The 18,154-nt window shown below is 35.6% G+C and overlaps 1 protein-coding gene across 1 annotated transcript in view; it reads right to left on the bottom strand.

Moving 5' to 3' along the window:
• The window catches only part of LOC109057375 (voltage-dependent P/Q-type calcium channel subunit alpha-1A-like), a 131,135-nt gene that overhangs the window by 24,653 nt on the left and 88,328 nt on the right, over window positions 1–18,154 (bottom strand). The window contains 13 exon segments of the mRNA XM_042766593.1: window positions 503–599; window positions 3,151–3,278; window positions 3,452–3,602; window positions 4,181–4,272; window positions 4,461–4,526; window positions 5,133–5,249; window positions 8,245–8,328; window positions 8,601–8,711; window positions 8,792–8,952; window positions 10,206–10,411; window positions 10,500–10,640; window positions 10,771–10,931; window positions 11,045–11,144. Coding sequence (XP_042622527.1) covers window positions 503–599; window positions 3,151–3,278; window positions 3,452–3,602; window positions 4,181–4,272; window positions 4,461–4,526; window positions 5,133–5,249; window positions 8,245–8,328; window positions 8,601–8,711; window positions 8,792–8,952; window positions 10,206–10,411; window positions 10,500–10,640; window positions 10,771–10,931; window positions 11,045–11,144 — 1,615 coding nt within the window.

Here is an 18,154-nt window from a genome sequence, read left to right as displayed (position 1 = left end):
GCTGCTTGGTGGTGAACTATGGTAGTCACGTCAATGCAGTCCTCTGATCCCCAACCCTCACTTCGTCCCCAAACAAGAACAATGCACACTGTTACACCCAGTTTGCCAAGGCATGGTTCAACAGCAAGCAGAAAAAAAAAAAAAAAAAAAAATGACTGATTAATTTCTTTGTTTCTTTTTTTTTTCTTTGTTTCTTTTTTTTATTGGCTGTTAAAAGTGATTCATTCCACAGAGAGATTCATACAGACTTGGCTGTCAGTGGCAGTGCATGTCATGCTTCTAAAAAGGTGCCTGCATTGTCCCGCACATTCTCATTTGTCATATCAGAATGCATATAGAGATGACGAATAAAATAACAAAAATTAATTTCAAGTAAAAGAAGAAAAACTGTGGAGAAGAGTAAAAATAAACTGAAAAAGAAAACATAAAAAAGAAAAGCAACATTCATTCCAGTCTTCAATGCGAGCAGGTGCTTAAGTTTTTTGTTTAGTAGGATCCAAACCTTGCAGGCCACCCTATGAGGACATTTCTTGCCTAAGCCCAGTGGGGGGTCGATAACCCGCAATAAACTGTACATATCCTTATAATGAATGCGCCCGCTGCAAGAAGAATACAGGGAGGTTAGAGAGGAGGCACACATAGGAAGAGAGAGAAGAAAGAGAGCCAGAGAGGAGGTGGAGAGGAAATAAGAGAAACAAGAAGAGGAGCACAAAGAACAAGAGAATAAAAGCACACATATCCATTGACAAATCACAGACCAAACCCACTGCCTCAAACCGATAGAAAACCAGATCATTCAAAGGACAGCCCAACCGATTTTAAGCTAACAAACATGTTCAGATCATACAAAGACTGGAATCTTCCAGCAATGGACCCTTTTCAGAAGACTGTGATGAAGAATAATTAAAACCAAGCACATTATATATATATAGTTTACACTAAATCTTAAATGCAAGGGGTTTTCTATAAAATACACATTTTGTTACATTTTAATACAATTTTATATATATATATATATATCTATATATATATATATATATATATATGTGTGTGTGTGTTTGTGTGTGTGTATAATATATACAGTTAATGTAATTTATCAAAGCAATTTACAAATACAAAATAAAAATATTAAATACATTAATAAATGAATGTTATGGCCATTAGAAATAAATGCTTATGCACCTCTAAAAAGTTTTTTCCTGATATAGTTCACTTCTACAATCCAAACCTAAACATTTGAAAAGGGACTATTGCCTTGGATAAATTTAAACATGTATGTGAGTGTTACTGAAGCCGAAATTTTAATGCATGTCAAAATTCAGCGAAATGAACCCCATCTATGCATGTGAATGAAATAACTACATCAAATTTTGAGTAAAAAATTAAAAATGGTGAAGCTGTCTCTGAATGATCTTTAGTGTTGTTCTGAATTCTCCCCACATCACGGTGCAGAGTAAACGAATCCACCGATATGACCGTGCACATGAGAGGCTCTCTCATCTTGGCGAGTCCAATGACTTAATTGAACTGCATACAGCGACAGCAACGTGGGCTTTACCAGTCAAAATACATGAGGTGTATTTTGTGAACGTTTGTATGCAGTGGCAAGTACAGAAATAAGCTGCGACAGCTTGTCTGTGAAGATGTTTGCCATGCACACCTGAGCCATAAAATGGGAGAATTAAGTCATTGTGAGGTCAGAATCTGCCATGCACAGGGTCTCATGTTCAGCTCTCTTGCTTATGCTCTTTTATATCACTTTCTCGGTTTCTTGCTGTTGTTTTTATACACATATTTTCTTTGTGTGTTAAGCAGATTTTCCTTAAGTTTTTCTACATTTTGTTGCACTTAAAAACTGTTTTTCCGTTATTTTTTTCATATTATTTTCATTAAAATGTTTTTTTTTTTATTTTTAAATATGATTTTTTTTTTAATGTTTTTTTTTTTATTTTTAAATATGATTTTTTTTTTAAATAGGTTGAAAAAGCAGATATCTTTTCTTCTTCCTGACTCTTTCAATGAAAATAGCTTGAATCAGGATTATGCAAAATTCAGAATTGAAAAAATGGTTCCCTTTTAAATTCATGAGTTTGAATTTGAATTGAACTGGGCACAATTCACAGAAAGATGAATTGGAATTTAAATTGAAATGACAGGAAGAGGTAATGGATTGTAATTGAAAGAAATTTAATGCAGGTAATACATTCTGTAAAATTAAATGTCTTTCCATCCTGGTTTACAAAAGTTAATTTCTTTAATATGATGAAATATACTGTACATTAATAATAAATCAATATGTCTATAGATGGCCATCCATCCATTAATCCATCCATCAGGCCTATAAACTTCAGTTTTGCTTGTAGTTATATTAATTTCTTTGGATTTTGATTAATTTCAGTTCTACTGATTTACACTGAAATTCAAATTCAGGAACTGATCTGGGAAAATTATATTCTGAATTGTGCACAACCCTAATTCAAACCTTAAATCTCTTTTGCTGAATTATCATCACCGGACGTGCACTGTCAACAGGATAAATGGGCTCTCTCAGGGCTGGGGTAAGCTCCATGGGCTCCTGCAGAACAGCACTCGAGGATGAGGCAAGCACCGGAACAGAGGGAAGCGGGAGACACTACTGACTGGGCAGACAGAGTTTGTGGAGTTGGTACAATTGGGCTCATCTGCATGAAATCAAATCAGACTGCAGAGGTCACATCTCACGGGATATGAGGGATATAACGCTGGGCTTTTGGAGATTTTGAAATCTGTGATTTGGTCTTATCTTGAATGACCATGGACAGCATTATGGGACGTTCTGTGGATGTTTTGAGTAACAAAAGACCTTAAAGGTTTGGGCCAGCAGCTATGGAGAGGAATGATTGGTTTTTGAGTTAGTTTGTGTGCACATAAATATCTGTGATAAAAGAAAGAATCTTTAGAATGTTACAGTGTTTGTTAGCTTGCAGTGAGCATGTTTCCCTTTTAAAAACTGTTAGTATTAAGTTATGTAGGTTTTCCATTCTACAATTTTAAGGTAAAAATCAATGGTTGCATGTGTGCTTAAAAGAATAAGAGCATCTTTAAAAATGCGTGGTTTTGTGTGTTTGAGTGAAAGAAAAAGTGTTTGTAAAAGATGTGCATTTAACTCACCAGGCTGCTGGGTCGTACTCTGCCCAAATCCTGACATACTCATCCAAATGATGTGGACCCAGAATGGAGGAATCCCTGGTCAGGTACTCAAAGTTATCCATGATGACAGCGACAAAGAGATTCAGCATCTAAACACAAATACAAACCCCAAAATGCAAGCTCAGAAACATACTGAATTTATTATTTACTGTTTGAAGCAATAAATAAAGAAGAGATGCATCTCTGAGAGAAAAAGAGAAGTGTAAAAAAGTGGGATTAAGGTAAAGGAAGGCGAAAAGAAACATGTGGAGGCTGTTCTCACCAGGAAAGAACAGAGGAAGATGAAAGAGACAAAGTAGGCATAAGCAAAGTTGCTGCCGCACTCTGGCCCCTCGTTCCCAGAGTTATCATCACACTCCATTCCTCCGAGACACGCCAGCATGATCTCATGCCATGCCTCACCTGTGGCACTCCTGTTACCAAAACACACACGCACACACATGTGTGACATTAAAAATAGTTTTTAGTTAACTGAAACAAAGCTTAAATAATATATATATATATATATATATATATATATATATATATATATATATATATATATATATATATATTAGATGAAATTTTAGATCGTTTCATTTAAAAGTACCAAATTATTAAAACTTATTTTTTAAAAATTATCAAAAGGTGGTGTCTGGGTTCCCAAGAGCAACCCCTAGTGTCGGAAACTTCAACACAACATCGAAGTAAATGACAAAGAAAACTTAAGCTAAAAATTAAGGTTTTGCTGCAAAAAAAAAAAAGATTTTTAAATATTATTGCTCCTTAAAGAAAGGTTTAATTTGAAATACTAAAATTACTAAAACTAAACCTCAAATAAAAAATAAATTAAAGCTAAAAAGAGAAGTAAAAAAGCCCACACATGACAAAAGCACAAGACAAAATAACTAAAACTTTAGCTAAAATTAAAATGAAACAATTTAAATAAAAGCTAATTAAAAATATTATTAATATTAGAATCGCATATATACTAAAATACCACTGGACTGACCTGAAGAGTAGCATCAGGGCCATAATGAAGGTTCTGAAGTTATTGTGTTCATTGATCGCACTATCTTCCTCCAGCGCCAAGTTCCCAAACAACTACAGTGTCACAGAGAAAAAAATAAAACTACTGAACACATCACTGATCTCACAGATGTGAAATCTCAGCAACCTTATGCCATTTACCAATGTGTTGATAGATGCATATTTAGGTAAATTTTGCTTTATTTAGTTCTTCAAAAACCCCCAGTGATGTTAAAGCTCATTTCAAACAGAACAACTGTTACCTGCATGCCAATGATGGCATAGATGAAGAACAGAATTGCAATGAGCAGGCACACATACGGCAGAGCCTGTAAATGGTAAACAGAAAAAGCATGAAATTAGGCAGAATTTTAACGGATGGCAAAGTCTGTGCGTGTGTGTGTGTGTGTGTGTGTGTGTGTTTTTCCAAATGTGCACACCTTAAAATAGGTTAGGTTGAGTGCATTTGCTTCTATAAAATTTACAGATCAATGAAACAAATCTCTACATCTCTGAAATACTGCATGAAATTATGCACCGCAATGATTACATTTTTGGAGAATGTATTTTTTTAAATCTTCAAATAAGCTAAATTTGTAAAATGTTCAGATATCAAACAACTAATTCTGGTATACAAACTGTTTTCAAAGAATCATGAAAATTCACTCTTTAACTTTTTTAGGGAAAATTTTAATTTGTAGGGAAATATGGAAAGAAATGCTAAAGTAAAAAAAAAGAAGAAGCTTATTTTGAACTCAAAAGCAGGACATCAGAGTGCCTGAAATTATTCACCAGAAAGCGTGTGAAGATTTAATTGCAAAAAAAAAACAGTTTTATGTATTTTGAAATATCTTAAGTTTTGACCCTTAGTCAAAATTGCTATGTGAATCGGTGTGGGTGTGTGATTGTAGGCATTTAGGTAAGACTTTTGGTACCTTAAAAGATTGAACAAAGGTCCAAAGTAGAATGCGAATGGTCTCGCCCTGCCTCAAGAGCTTAATCAGACGTGCTGCTCGGAAGAGTCTCAGAAAACTCAGGTTTATGAAGTTATCCTAGGGAGATTAGATTGAGACATATGTAGAAGCGGAGAATGTTCCAGAAGAAAAGGAAAAGAGTGCAAGAGAGAAAGTATGTGAAAGAGAGAGTCAGTGTAAGAAAAAGAGAAGATATAGTAGAGATAAATCACAATCAGTTTACTTAATGATGATAAATCAAATTAAAAAAAAATAATAATAAAATAATAATTTAGAGAGAAAGTTTGTCAAAGTAATACATAAAAGTATATATAAAATTATTTCTAAATGTATAGAAATACACAACGTACAAAATAAACTTAAAATGGTATTGAAACAAACAAACAAACAAAAAAAATAATAATGGCAAAAAGGACCAAATTAATTCAGGAGGGGCTCAAGAAAAACAATCAATATATTGTAACAGTCAACATCCAATCATATATTAAAGCATAAACCTTTTTTTTAATCAAATGCACTGATCTGTTGAGACAGGCAAGGCACAGAATGGAAAAGCAGCCTGATGCACTGTAATGTTTAGCAAATACAGGCATATGGAGTAGAATACAGACAACATTAGCCAGCGGGGATTGGCTGTGTTTTTAAGCAATTCTCAATGGTTCAATCCACACAAAATTCATGCCAACTGTCTTTTTTTTCTTTTTTTTGGCATTTTAGAAGTGCTTAGCCCAAAACACAAAATTTCAATGTGGTAATTTAAGCACATTTGACATAATCACTCAGCAAAACCTGGTAAAATAAATAATAAATCTTCTCAACTGTGTGGACAAGTTATTGAGGATCACTCCCCCATTCCAGCATACACATATTTCAATGAGTGAGCTGCAGCGCCCTCTTCCATACAGAGGAGGAACTACAGTAGTGCAGAACAGGCAGATGAATCGAGAAAAGATAAGGCAATGAAAGAAAAAGGGTCATCATGCAGCTTTTGCTAAAGTGCATGGCATTCAGCGATGGTATGACAACGTCTGTGACTACCTGTGCAAGTGTAAAATAATTTTTATGAGCAAAAACAAAAATAGTGCTCTCATTGGTCAATGGGTAACAAGGTACAATAGAACTACAGGTCAATAAGAGCAAGAGTCAGCTATTGAACCTTATCTGAACCTCTTGTGATTACATTCAGGTAAATCTACTACAAAACTTTATGTTAATGTCGCTGAAATTACTTTAATGAATTACATACAGTATTGGCCTTTGTATTTGTATACATATATGTGTTTGTATTAAGGTGGGTGGTATGACCAAATGCTTACATGAGTCATTTTAGATCATTGTAACAGTATATATACAATGCAGTTGTGTTTCTGGGAATTTGGTGAAAAACGGTTAAAAAAAAATAAAGATAAATTTTTACCATTATACCTAGTCCTAGTGTTTTTAATTGCTTATAGAATATATGAACATTTACATGAGCAGTTGTCAAATTTGCAAGCATCTTTGGGGTCATGGGTCATCATACTGGAAGCACATGCTTTGAGGAAAGTGAGGAGGAAAGAGCGAGGCATTTTGGGTAATGGATGCATTAGAAGCCGAGAGAAAATTACAAACCAACCGGATTCTATGTGTTGTTGCAGTAAATGGATGCATACATGTATAGTGAGTGTGTGAGGGGATTGGACAGGTGCACATGAGATGGAAGATATGAGAGTTTCATAGTGCATTTTTTGTTTGTTTTGGATTGGATGGGTTTATCGCCAACAAATCAGAGGAACAAAGAAAGCATGTAAAAAGATAAAACAGGAATAAATCGTTATGGATACAGTCAACAGGCTGATTAATCAAACACAGATACGGTGGGTACTGATTCACTATGCAGGCTGTTCCAGTGGCCAAACTGAATTTTACTTATGCAAAGCATTTTTAAAAATTGTCACAAATACAGTGTTAACTACCTAAGGGCCAATGTTAATGTTGTTTAGATGCAGTGCACTCTGATTTCAGTTTGATTGCGATTCAATGCAGTACGATACAATGGAAAAAAAATATGATGCTCATTTTACTTATGATGTACTTATGATGTCATTTTTAATGTGATTTTCATTTTACTTCTTTGGGTCATTGTAATTATTTGGTATAAGATGCAGCTCTACCTCTCGCATGTTAATCTATATTCTATGTGACTCTGAGGACACGCCTTGGTCTCTGTAGTGTTGTGATACGTCATATTCATATAGCAGCAGTGGTGATGAGAGAACACGCTTGAGAAACAGTTTATGCCTCAGTCAATGTTGCCTTGGCAACTAACTGAAATAAATGAAGTACTCAGTTAAAGTACTAAAATCACTTAAACTAAATTAAATAGGAGTATAGAAATAGAAAATGACAAACACGTAAAGTGAAAATGAAATATAAGTTAATTCAAAATATGAATAAATATTATGATAATATATAAATAACATTAAATTAGCACTGATTATATGGTTTATATGGAAAGTTATATGGTATAACGATCCACATCATGTAATTTGTGACCACTGGGAGAGCCCAAAAACTTCAGTGTAACACATCAGAGTAAAGTGTCTCTGTCTCATTTTTACAGACAGAGCACCTAAAGGCACAGATAGGAGACGACATCAGCACAAATACACACTCAAACACTGACATTTACAAACAAAAATCAGTACAAATACACACAACACTTAGCAATAGAATGAACACGATGTGAAGGATTGAACGGGGAAATATTTAAACAGACACTCATTTTTACCACATAACATTCGAATTGCATAATTGCAATTAAGCCTTCCTTATTAAACATAATATAAAATTCTGCGACAGGATGATAGGCAAAACACATGCTATACATTCAGTACTTAAGGATTTATGTGTGTGAGAACGAAACTTTTTACTGTCCCTAAAAAAAGGGAAGTGATTGTAAGAGATGCATTTACCGAGATTATAATGCATATTTATTTACAAGTGGATATATTCACATCTAGCTAATCAGTTCCAACATGAATCAAGATGCAATCTGTATTTGTTTTCTAAACTTGTCTAAAATTGCACTTACCCAAAGCTCTGTCACTAAAATATCAGTGATGCTGCCGATAACGGAAACAAAATCAAAAATATTCCAAGCGTCTCGGAAGTAATTCTGCAGAGAAACAAAAGGAGAGTGTGTGTTAACCAATCATCTCAGAGTTCTCGGGTAGTGAGGACCCATATCACCCATTCCTAAACTGACAAGGCTATTAAAAATAGTTGAACCAATCAAATGGCTGTCACCATGGAGACATTAGAAAGCTGTTTTTTCGAAACCCTTTTCTAAATAGGTTAAAAGAAGAAAATGTTAAAAAAAATACCAGGTCTAAATATGAATGAATTAATAATGGGTGATATCTTGAGGATGCGATTAGAGAGACTTACTCGGACACCAAATGCAATGATTTTCAGAACACACTCCATGAAGAACAGTGTGGTGAACACTATATTCAGGTTCTTCAGAACTGCATCATACGTCAGAGGGGCCCCATGGTACTGGAAATGCACAAAGAAAATTCAGACCCTGACAGATGCCCAAGGACATTACTGATGCTGAAGGAGGAAGAAGCTTGTACCTTCATCATAAGGACGATGGTGTTGAGCGCAATGAGAGCCATGATACTGTACTCAAATGGAGGTGACACCACAAACTGCCACATTCGGTATTGAAAGCTTTGCTTGTTCTGAGGCATGTGGCGCGTTAGAGGTTTGGCATTTATAGCAAAATCAATACAGGCTCTCTAGAAGACACAGAACAATAGAAAACAGTGAAAGAAGCATCCGACGTATCACGTTGCATGTTTGTCGCTGTGGAGAGAGAAGTGAAAACTGTAGACTTCCTATCTAGTATATGGCTAAAAAAAAAATGTGAGAGCACAAATAAGTCGCTTTTGACCCAGAAACACATTTTTAAGTGTTATGTACTTGCATTTGAAAAGTCTTAGTTTTCTTATGATAAGCATTTAAATGCTGGCTATCATAAAATGGAAAGTAAAATGGATTTTTTTTACATTATTTGACAGAATTAGTAGATTAATATCTATCTATCTATCTATCTATCTATCTATCTATCTATCTATCTATCTATCTATCTATCTATCTATCTTAGGCTACGTCCACATGAAGCCAGAGCTTTCCCTATCCAATCTTTTTTTTTTTTTTTTACCTCGTCTCAAGAAAAATCTGCATCCAAACGAAACCACAAAATCGACACAAAACGATGTAGTATACATGCCAGACCAGTATGTGGCGCTGTAATTCAGCCACAGAGGTACACTAAAAACAAAGAAGACTTGGACTATGCACGTTAACCTTGCACGCGGTATACAAACGAACATAGAACAATACATTTATTAATTGGTGTTAATGTTAGTTAATAAAAAGACAATCATTCAGTGTTTGTTCATGTTTTTGTTGCTGTTACGTGAGACGTGGGCTGATGATGACATCGTTTCAGAAAATATACAGATTCGCTGTCCACATGAAGCTGATGATGACATCGTTTCAGAAAATATACAGATGAAAATATACAGATTCGCTGTCCACATCCTATATGGTACTAAATGTATGCGTATACAGCTGAACGTGTCTCCATGTGGTAGGGGCCTTAGAGATATAAACTCTAAGAAGGAGCAGATTTCTTAAAAATATGTTATTCAATAATATATATAGTCTATTAGCAGTCTACTAATTTCTAGATTTTGTGATAAAATTGACAATTCCACAAATGAAACTTTCGATAATACCATAAAAGACAAAATAGCCAATAATCACATTTCTACACAAATGGCTCATTGCAAAACAAGTCATAAGATATTGGTTGAAATACCACATTATATGAATTATATGAAATTATTTCTTATTGAACTACTTTTTAGCAATGAATAAAACTTAAAGTGTCCACCACCATGGAATGCAGTACAGGATTGAAAGATTTATAAGATTCTGCCTTCAATTTTGGTTTACTCATAGGAATAAAATTGCAAGTACCTCGTTCTTTTTTTTGGTGTATTTATTCATCATTTTTCTTGTCTCCTTGCTCCTGGAAAGTGATGATGATGAGAGCTACAAAGATGTTTACGAAGAAGAAGGGGAAGACAACGAAGTACACCACGTAAAAGATGGACATTTCCATCCGGTACCCCGGGCTCGGGCCCTGGTCCTCATAGGTAGAGTCCACAGAGTGCTTCAACACCCTGAAAGAAAAGCGACAAGAAGAGGCGATGACATAAAAAGGCTCCAGAGATGACACACAGGTGTATGTTTGTGAGCACGTCAACTCACTGCGGCCATCCCTCTCCGGTGGACACAGTAAAGAGAGTAAGCAGGGCCCAAAGCACGTTGTCGTAGTGGAAATCGTACTTCTTCCACTCCCGCTTCTGCGATTTGACCTCGTTATCGCGCTCGTACACCAAATACTCGCCCCTGAAACACAAATACACATGCACAATTCAGCAAACAGAATTTTTTCATAAGGATAGGCAAGTATACGTGTATTATTGTGGATCATGTTGCCAAATTAACAAATTTTTCATTGCACTTTATCTTTTCTTACCTGCAGTCACGGGCAAACTCTTTGGACTCATCGGTGCAGTAGAAGAATCGTCCCTTAAAGAGCTGCACGGCCACCACAGCAAAGATGAACATGAACAGCATGTAGACAATGAGGATGTTCAACACGTTCTTCAGAGAGTTCACTACACAGTCAAACACCGCCTGGGAGAAAGAGACATGAAATTAGTATAGCACAAAACAAAACAATATGGTGTGATAACGTATCATAGCTGTGTAAGTGTGTGTGTGTGTGTGTGTGTGTGTGTGGCTTTTACTTTTAGTTTGGGAAGACGTTTGATGGTCTTCAGAGGACGTAGCACCCTTAGAACCCTCAGAGACTTGATGACACTGATGTCTTTCCCCTTACTGCTCCCCCTGTGGATTGGAGACAAACAACAGGACATCAGCATGCTGTATGGTGAGACATAAAGAGAGATATGAATTCCTGAAAGACATTTCCAATCACATTTCACTTCTAGACCATTTCTTGGGCTTCCTTTTGCTCTTAATGTAGAAGATAGTTTCAATATCACCATGCAACAGTTAAAACTGCAGTATTTATCATGTATTAGACATATTTGTTGTGGATTGTTTATTATCAAAAGTCTTCACAGGCCTTCACAGATCCACAACTATTGTAGGTTTCCGTCTACCTTCTGTGGGCATTCCAAAAGCATAACACATTCAAGTAAGTATGTCAGAAAATCTGTCAGGCATTTTCCAGTGCAATGCCCAGCCAAACCTCTTTCTTTCTTTTTGGTTTTTATCTGTGTTAGAGCAGACAGGGGAATGGAGGTCTGGTATATGGAGGCTGTTTGTGTTAATAGTAGGTAACATGACAAGACTGAGGGTTCATTGAGATGCAGAAGGTTAGCAGACTTGAGTCCAACTGTATCTTGTCCCTAGAAGAACTTGAGGAAGCTCAAACCAGGAGACAAAGACAAGTTACAAGGACATTTCATAGCATTCAAACCAATAAGGAAATAAAAAGAAAGAACTGTTGATAAACCTCCTGCCTCCAAAGCACATTTGGATTTTTACAATAAGATATTCCTAAAACTGGCTATTCAATGAACTGGGCATTTTGAAGAACTTAATGTTTAGCATCACAATGGCCTAAGTCTGTCTACACTGGATGCATCAAAGTTGCTTATCCCAAAATATTTACTAACATGGACCAATCAGGTGAAAGCTAAAGACTAAAATTAGAAATAAAATAATGTTTTATTGTCAAAAAAAAAAAAAAGGATTTTGCATGGGTTATTTTAAAAAATTATTAATAAAATGGCATTAAATAAATAACATAAAAAAGATATGAAATAAAATAAATAAATAAAGGGTCAATAATTAGGTTATTTAAATATACAACCACTAAAATTCCAAGGGTTATTTTAGAATATATATAAAAAAAGATTAAATTAATTACATGAAAAAATAATGCTGGATAAATAAATAGTGAGGTTGATAAAGGATTAATAATGAGATTATTTAAATATATAACTAATAGAATTCATAATAAAAAATGCAAGGGTCAATTCAGAATAAAAAAAAAATAAACAAAAACGATAAATATATAAATACTGAGGTTAATAATGAGGCTTTTTAAATATACAGCTAATAACATTAATAGTAAAAATGTAAATTGAGCTATTTTATTTTAGACAGATGGTTGGAGCAGTTAACAAAAAAATGTCTGTCAATGAAATCCACAATTGAAGCTTCTAGAGTAAACTACTCTAATGATAGTGCCATCTTGCACCATAAAACACCCAGTGTAGACAGTGAATCCGTATTGACCTAGGATCAGTCTTGTGAATGTGGCAGACCTATTTTTATTTTTTTTTGAGTATTTACACAGGTACACTGACAGAACTCTTCAATCAAGCAGCCAAGACAGCTGTCTTTAACTATGAACTTCCAGGCAAGTCCCAGCTGAAGACTGGCCAGCTCATGGCAGATTGATTGAGTCGGAGCGTTGGAAAATGTCCAGGTTACAGATAATCAATTACTCGCTCCTGACTGTGCTCAGAGAGAGGTGTGCAGTACCATAGGCAGTGTGCAAAAGTGTGACCTCTTCTGTAACTTTGTGTTCAGTCATTTAGGTCCACAGATGGACCTGTTAGAATCAATGTAAGTCATGGAAGAATAAAACAAGCAGTGGAATGGAGAGAACCAGAGCAGATGAGCAAAGGAAGAATGGGTCGGGAAGGGAAAAAGAAAGAAAGAGAGAGAAGCCATCACGTGAGCTGGACGGTAGCCGTGCGACAATAAGGAGGGGAGACTTTACCGAGAGAGGCTCCTGTTGATCACCAAGGTGTAGACATAAGAGAGGGTCAGAGACAGACAGCGGAATAGAGAAAGAGACAGAAAAGAGAGGAATACACACACACACAAACACAGAGAAAAAGAGAAAGAGAGACAGAAAAAGAAACAAGATACTGGGAGTGGCTTGGCAGAGGAACAACATCAATATGAGAGACAGACAGACAGAGAAAAAGACCAAACAAACAACAAACAAACAAACAAAAAAAAAAAAAATAAGTGAGTGATTGATTAAATTGTTGGAAGCATGTTGTTATGTTATTAGGTAGTGAAGAAGTCAAAGGAAATTTAAGATGCACTAAGCAGTGTTTTACACTTACAAATATGTTAAATAACATTATTGCAAAATTGATCACAGCTGACAAATATGCTTGAATCGGTCATCAAAAACAATTGTGTTATCGGTCATCAAAATGTCCCATTGGAATGAATAAGAGATTAGTGAACTGTGCAGTAAAAACCAAAAGGATATCATCCATGCACATATGCTTATTTGTTTAAAATCGTCTGTAAACTGTTGTTGTGTAACAGGTTGGCTAGTAGGGAGGGGCTTAGCAAAGGGCCAATTAGTCTTAAAATCCAGACTGCTTTTGAAAACGTTTAAAGTCTGTTGAGAGATCTGATAAGAGTAAATAGTGTACAGATCTGAGATGAGATCATATCTATCTGTTTATTTCACAACCAAGCTCATTATCTGAGTAAAGATCAGCACTTACCGCTGTAGTGTTATATAGTGAGTACTGGAACATCTGATCTCTCCTCTAGAAAGTCTATTTGTTGCCTACGCACACTTATATTTAATCTGGGTGCGCGATTGTACTGTGCACTGATATCAATGTGCCCCGATTTTGAAATACATATATAAGTTTGGGGTCGGTAAGATGTTTTAATGTTTTTGAAAGTCTTATATGTTCACCATTTATTTGATCAAAAATACAGTTAAAACAATAACATTGTGAAATATTATTACAATTTAAAACAACTGTTTTCTATTTGAATATATTTTAAAATACAAAAAGCAAAAGTTATTTTTTTAATACAACTTTTTTGCAATGACATAAATGCCATAACTTATTCTTTTTATCAGTGTAATGCATCCTTGCTGAATAAAAGTATTATTTCTTTCAAAAAACAAAAATCTTTCTGACCCCAAACTTTTGAACAGTAGTGTATATAAACAATATTATATACCCTGTTAAATTTATATAATTAAGAGAAATAAAATCAAAGTGTGCTGACCTGTTAATCAAATTTAGCTGCTTTATTAGTGATTAATGCTCGCAATTACCAGACACACACACATTGACTCTGACTGCATCATTCTCATACACTAACCCCTGCCAGGTATTTGGCAGGTCTTATACTCTGGGCCTTTCCCCAATCAATGACTGAGGATTCAAACTTGTCACACTTATAGATTAGGACAACCCACTGCAGTAGGGGAGAATCCTCCCTATGCCATGCCAACTCTCAATGCAGGGGGAGATTCTCGACACCTTAGCCTTGAATCAGCAAACTGTCCCTGCGTTCCATCCGGAAGGGCTCATCCCTGTGCCCTAATCCCTTCAAAGGGTTTACCCTCTGGAGTGAGAGCTTCGAAGGGATGAAGGGTGTAGGGGTCAAAAAAACTATTTTTTTGGAACGCACTTCTGTGTAATCTTGACGAGACGATCAAGGAGGCGCCTTCGTCAAACATTTTGTATGCTGCTGTACATTTGTAATGTATACTGTGTCTATGTATTTGAAACTGATAAAGGTAGCTGTAAAGTATATTGTTGAAGTACAATGTCGTTTTTAACATAATAATATACCAAGTCTAACTCGTAAAAATATTACAGTAGTATAGAAAAATACTATACATACATTTATAGGCGAAGTTGAACTCTGTGATGCCAAACAACTTCCCTGTGCAAAGGATCATGGGGGCCCGAAGTGGCCATCAGTTGTACCCTTCGAAATCCTTCATTCCGAAGGGCCCTTTGAAGTGGCCAGTTTTGAGCACTTCGGTTTGGAACGACCCTTTAATATGGCAGCCATGATTGTTTTCACTCCGAAGTGCCCTTCGGAGGGAGATATATCCCGTTTGAAATGCACCATGTATCAGACACTCGAGCCGGAATAAAGGTGGAATCCGTAACTGACTGCAGTGGAGCCAAAATGGCTGCCACTCTGCAGTCGCCTCAAGGTGGCAGTGTAGGATGGTATTTGAGTAATTATCAAGCAGCACATACAGTCCCACACTTCTTTAGTGGTTATGGGATTACACGTTTCTCAGGTATTTGTATTAACTTCATTCTAAGAATGAAAGTGGCAAAAAAACAATCATTTGTTGAGTTGTTTTTTTTTTCTATTGGTGAAACTGTAACACATGGGCAAGCCTTTCCTCCACCAAAACAAGGTATTCTGGGTAATCTGAGACGCTTGCGTGTCACGTGACCATGCCTATACCCAGAATGCATCCATTTAGAAAGCATTAGGCAGTGGAGAGAATAACAATTGTTCACTCAAAAATAAATTCACCCTCATGTTGAATCAAACCTGCATACTGTTAGTTTTAGCATGGGACACAAAATTAGACTTTTAAAAAATATACAGGTTTGAAACAATATGACGGTGAGTAAATAATCACAGGAAATAATGAAAGGGTAAATCCTTTCATTTCGTGTGTGTGAGTGTGAGAATGAAAATGAGTTAAACAACAACAGATAGGACAGAAGATGAACATCAAAAACACCACTTAATGAGGAGCAACTGTCAACCTGGAGTCCTCTTTTCTTGTATTTCTTTTTTCCTTAATCTATCCTTCTGTATCTCTTGTTCTCTCTATCTCTCCACATCTCTTGTTGTCTCTCTTTTTCACTTACTTTGTAGACTCAACAAATGGAGGCCCAAATGATATACAGCTTGACAGCTGGAGTCTGTCCAAGGAAGCTTAGTGCTGATGGAGGGAGAGGAAAGAGGAGGAAAGGAAAGATGAAGGGGATAGGATGGGGAAGAATTGTTTTTAGGAATGAGAATAGGAAGAGACACAGAACACAAACAGACTTGATAGGGTGGAGAGGCTTCATTTAGATTAGGATGAAAATTGGGCATTGCTTGTGGAGTGATTTTTAACTCAAAGCAGGGTTTAAGCCTATCAGGCCATGTGTATGTGAACATCCGAGCTGATAGGTTTCACTATGGCCATTCAGCTAACACACAGTCATTCAGATCAGAATACCGTGTGCCTTCTTTTGACAAATATTTCAACAATAAAGAAACAAATGTTTAACTAAAATGGTTTGAATCATTATTTTTTTTTTTTTTTTAATAAATAATATTGATATAAATTAAATAAAATAAATACAATACTATTCAAAAAGTTGGAGTAGGTAAGATTTTTAAATGTTTTGAAATTAAATCTATTAAGCTCATATTATATTTTCAAAATACAGTAAAATACAGTTTAAAATAAACCTAATAAATTCTTTCCAGCATTCTTTGATGAATAAAAGGTTCAAATGGACAGCATTTATTTGAAAAATAAATCTTTCGTAATATTAGAAATGTCTTTACTGCAATTTTGATCAATTTAATGCTTCCATGCTAAATAAAAATATATAGTTTAGTCATGAAACTCTAGATGGCGCAGGCTGATGGTTGTTAACCTAACTGATGATATTCAGAGAGTTAAAGAGGTCATATGGCGTTGCTAAATTATAAAATTATGTTTTTTATTTGTTTTTTTGGTGTGTTTTTATGTGTTTTTGTGTTAAAAAAAAAAAAAACACATTATTTTCCACATAATGGACCATTAACACTCTATCTACAATCTCAATTAGGAGTATCAATGGTCCACTTGAGAGACAGGTGGCGGTAATGCACCTATAAATCTGCGATCCGCCATAAAGCAAGAAGAAGAAGATGATGCCTCACGTGCAGGCTGCTGTGAAGCGCGTTCACAAGAGTTCTAACAGTTCCAACATTGCGCGAATCAGAGGTAAAAAACAATATGCACTGTTCAGTTTTATGTTCAGTTTCTTGCACAGACCGATCGTTTTATGTCTTTACACATCAATGTATCGTCACGAGCCGCAGGGTTTAATTTGGATTTTTCTGTGCATGTTTTTTTCTCTCTCATAGAATCTGTTACCATTGCCAAGCATTGTACGACTGAGAGACTGCAATGGCTGAAGGTAAAAATCATAATTTGTGTTCTACTGAAGAAACAAAGTCACCTACATCTTGGATGCCCTGGGGGTAAGCAGATAAACATAAAATTTTCATTTTTGGATGAACTATCCCTTTAACTTTTATAAAGAATATCTCTTTGGGTTTGAGACTTTAGTCTTTGCAACTTTATGAATCTTATCTATGCACGAACAGCTCATAACACTGAAAGGAAAATTTGAAATGGCATCATATGACCCCTTTAAACGACTTGGCACAAGCTGATTGGTTCATGCTGCATATGCAGCCAATGAGTTTACTGCCTTGCATTTATATGACGGGCTGGCATTCACTAGAGATTCCTACAGTGCCCTTTTCAGAGTTTCTCTGAAACCTTGAAACTTTTCTGGACCTTGACAGTGTTTTTTACTTGGCAGTCTATGGGACAGTCACAAGCTTCCCGGTTTTCATCCAAAATATCTTAAATTGTGTTACGAAGACGAACAAAGCTTTTACGGATTTGGAACGACATGGGGGTAAGTGATTAATGACAAAATTTTTATTTTGGGGTGGAGTATCCCTTTAAATACTCACGGCACAATATCACCCATATGGATTGGCAGTAGCAAGTTCCTGAACTTGCAGCAGCAGCAATAATCTACAACTACAGCAATAACCAACAGCAGCATCAATTCAGCAGCAGCAGCAGCAGCATAGCAGATCTATTCTGCCAAGACCAAATACATAAATATTGTCATATCCATCACCATGCTAAAATCTTCAGAGAGTTGTCATGATTAAAATATAAATTTCTTAAAAAAAAAAACACTGATCCCAAACTTTTGAACAGTAATGTATATATTAATACATTGTTTAAAAATACAACAATTAGACTCAAATACTAAATTTAAAGC

This window comes from Cyprinus carpio, chromosome A11 (assembly GCF_018340385.1).
Source record: "Cyprinus carpio isolate SPL01 chromosome A11, ASM1834038v1, whole genome shotgun sequence".
Classification (NCBI taxonomy): domain Eukaryota; kingdom Metazoa; phylum Chordata; class Actinopteri; order Cypriniformes; family Cyprinidae; genus Cyprinus; species Cyprinus carpio.
The sequence above is the reverse complement of the archived record's forward strand: the minus strand, read 5'-3'. Positions and strand labels throughout refer to the sequence as shown.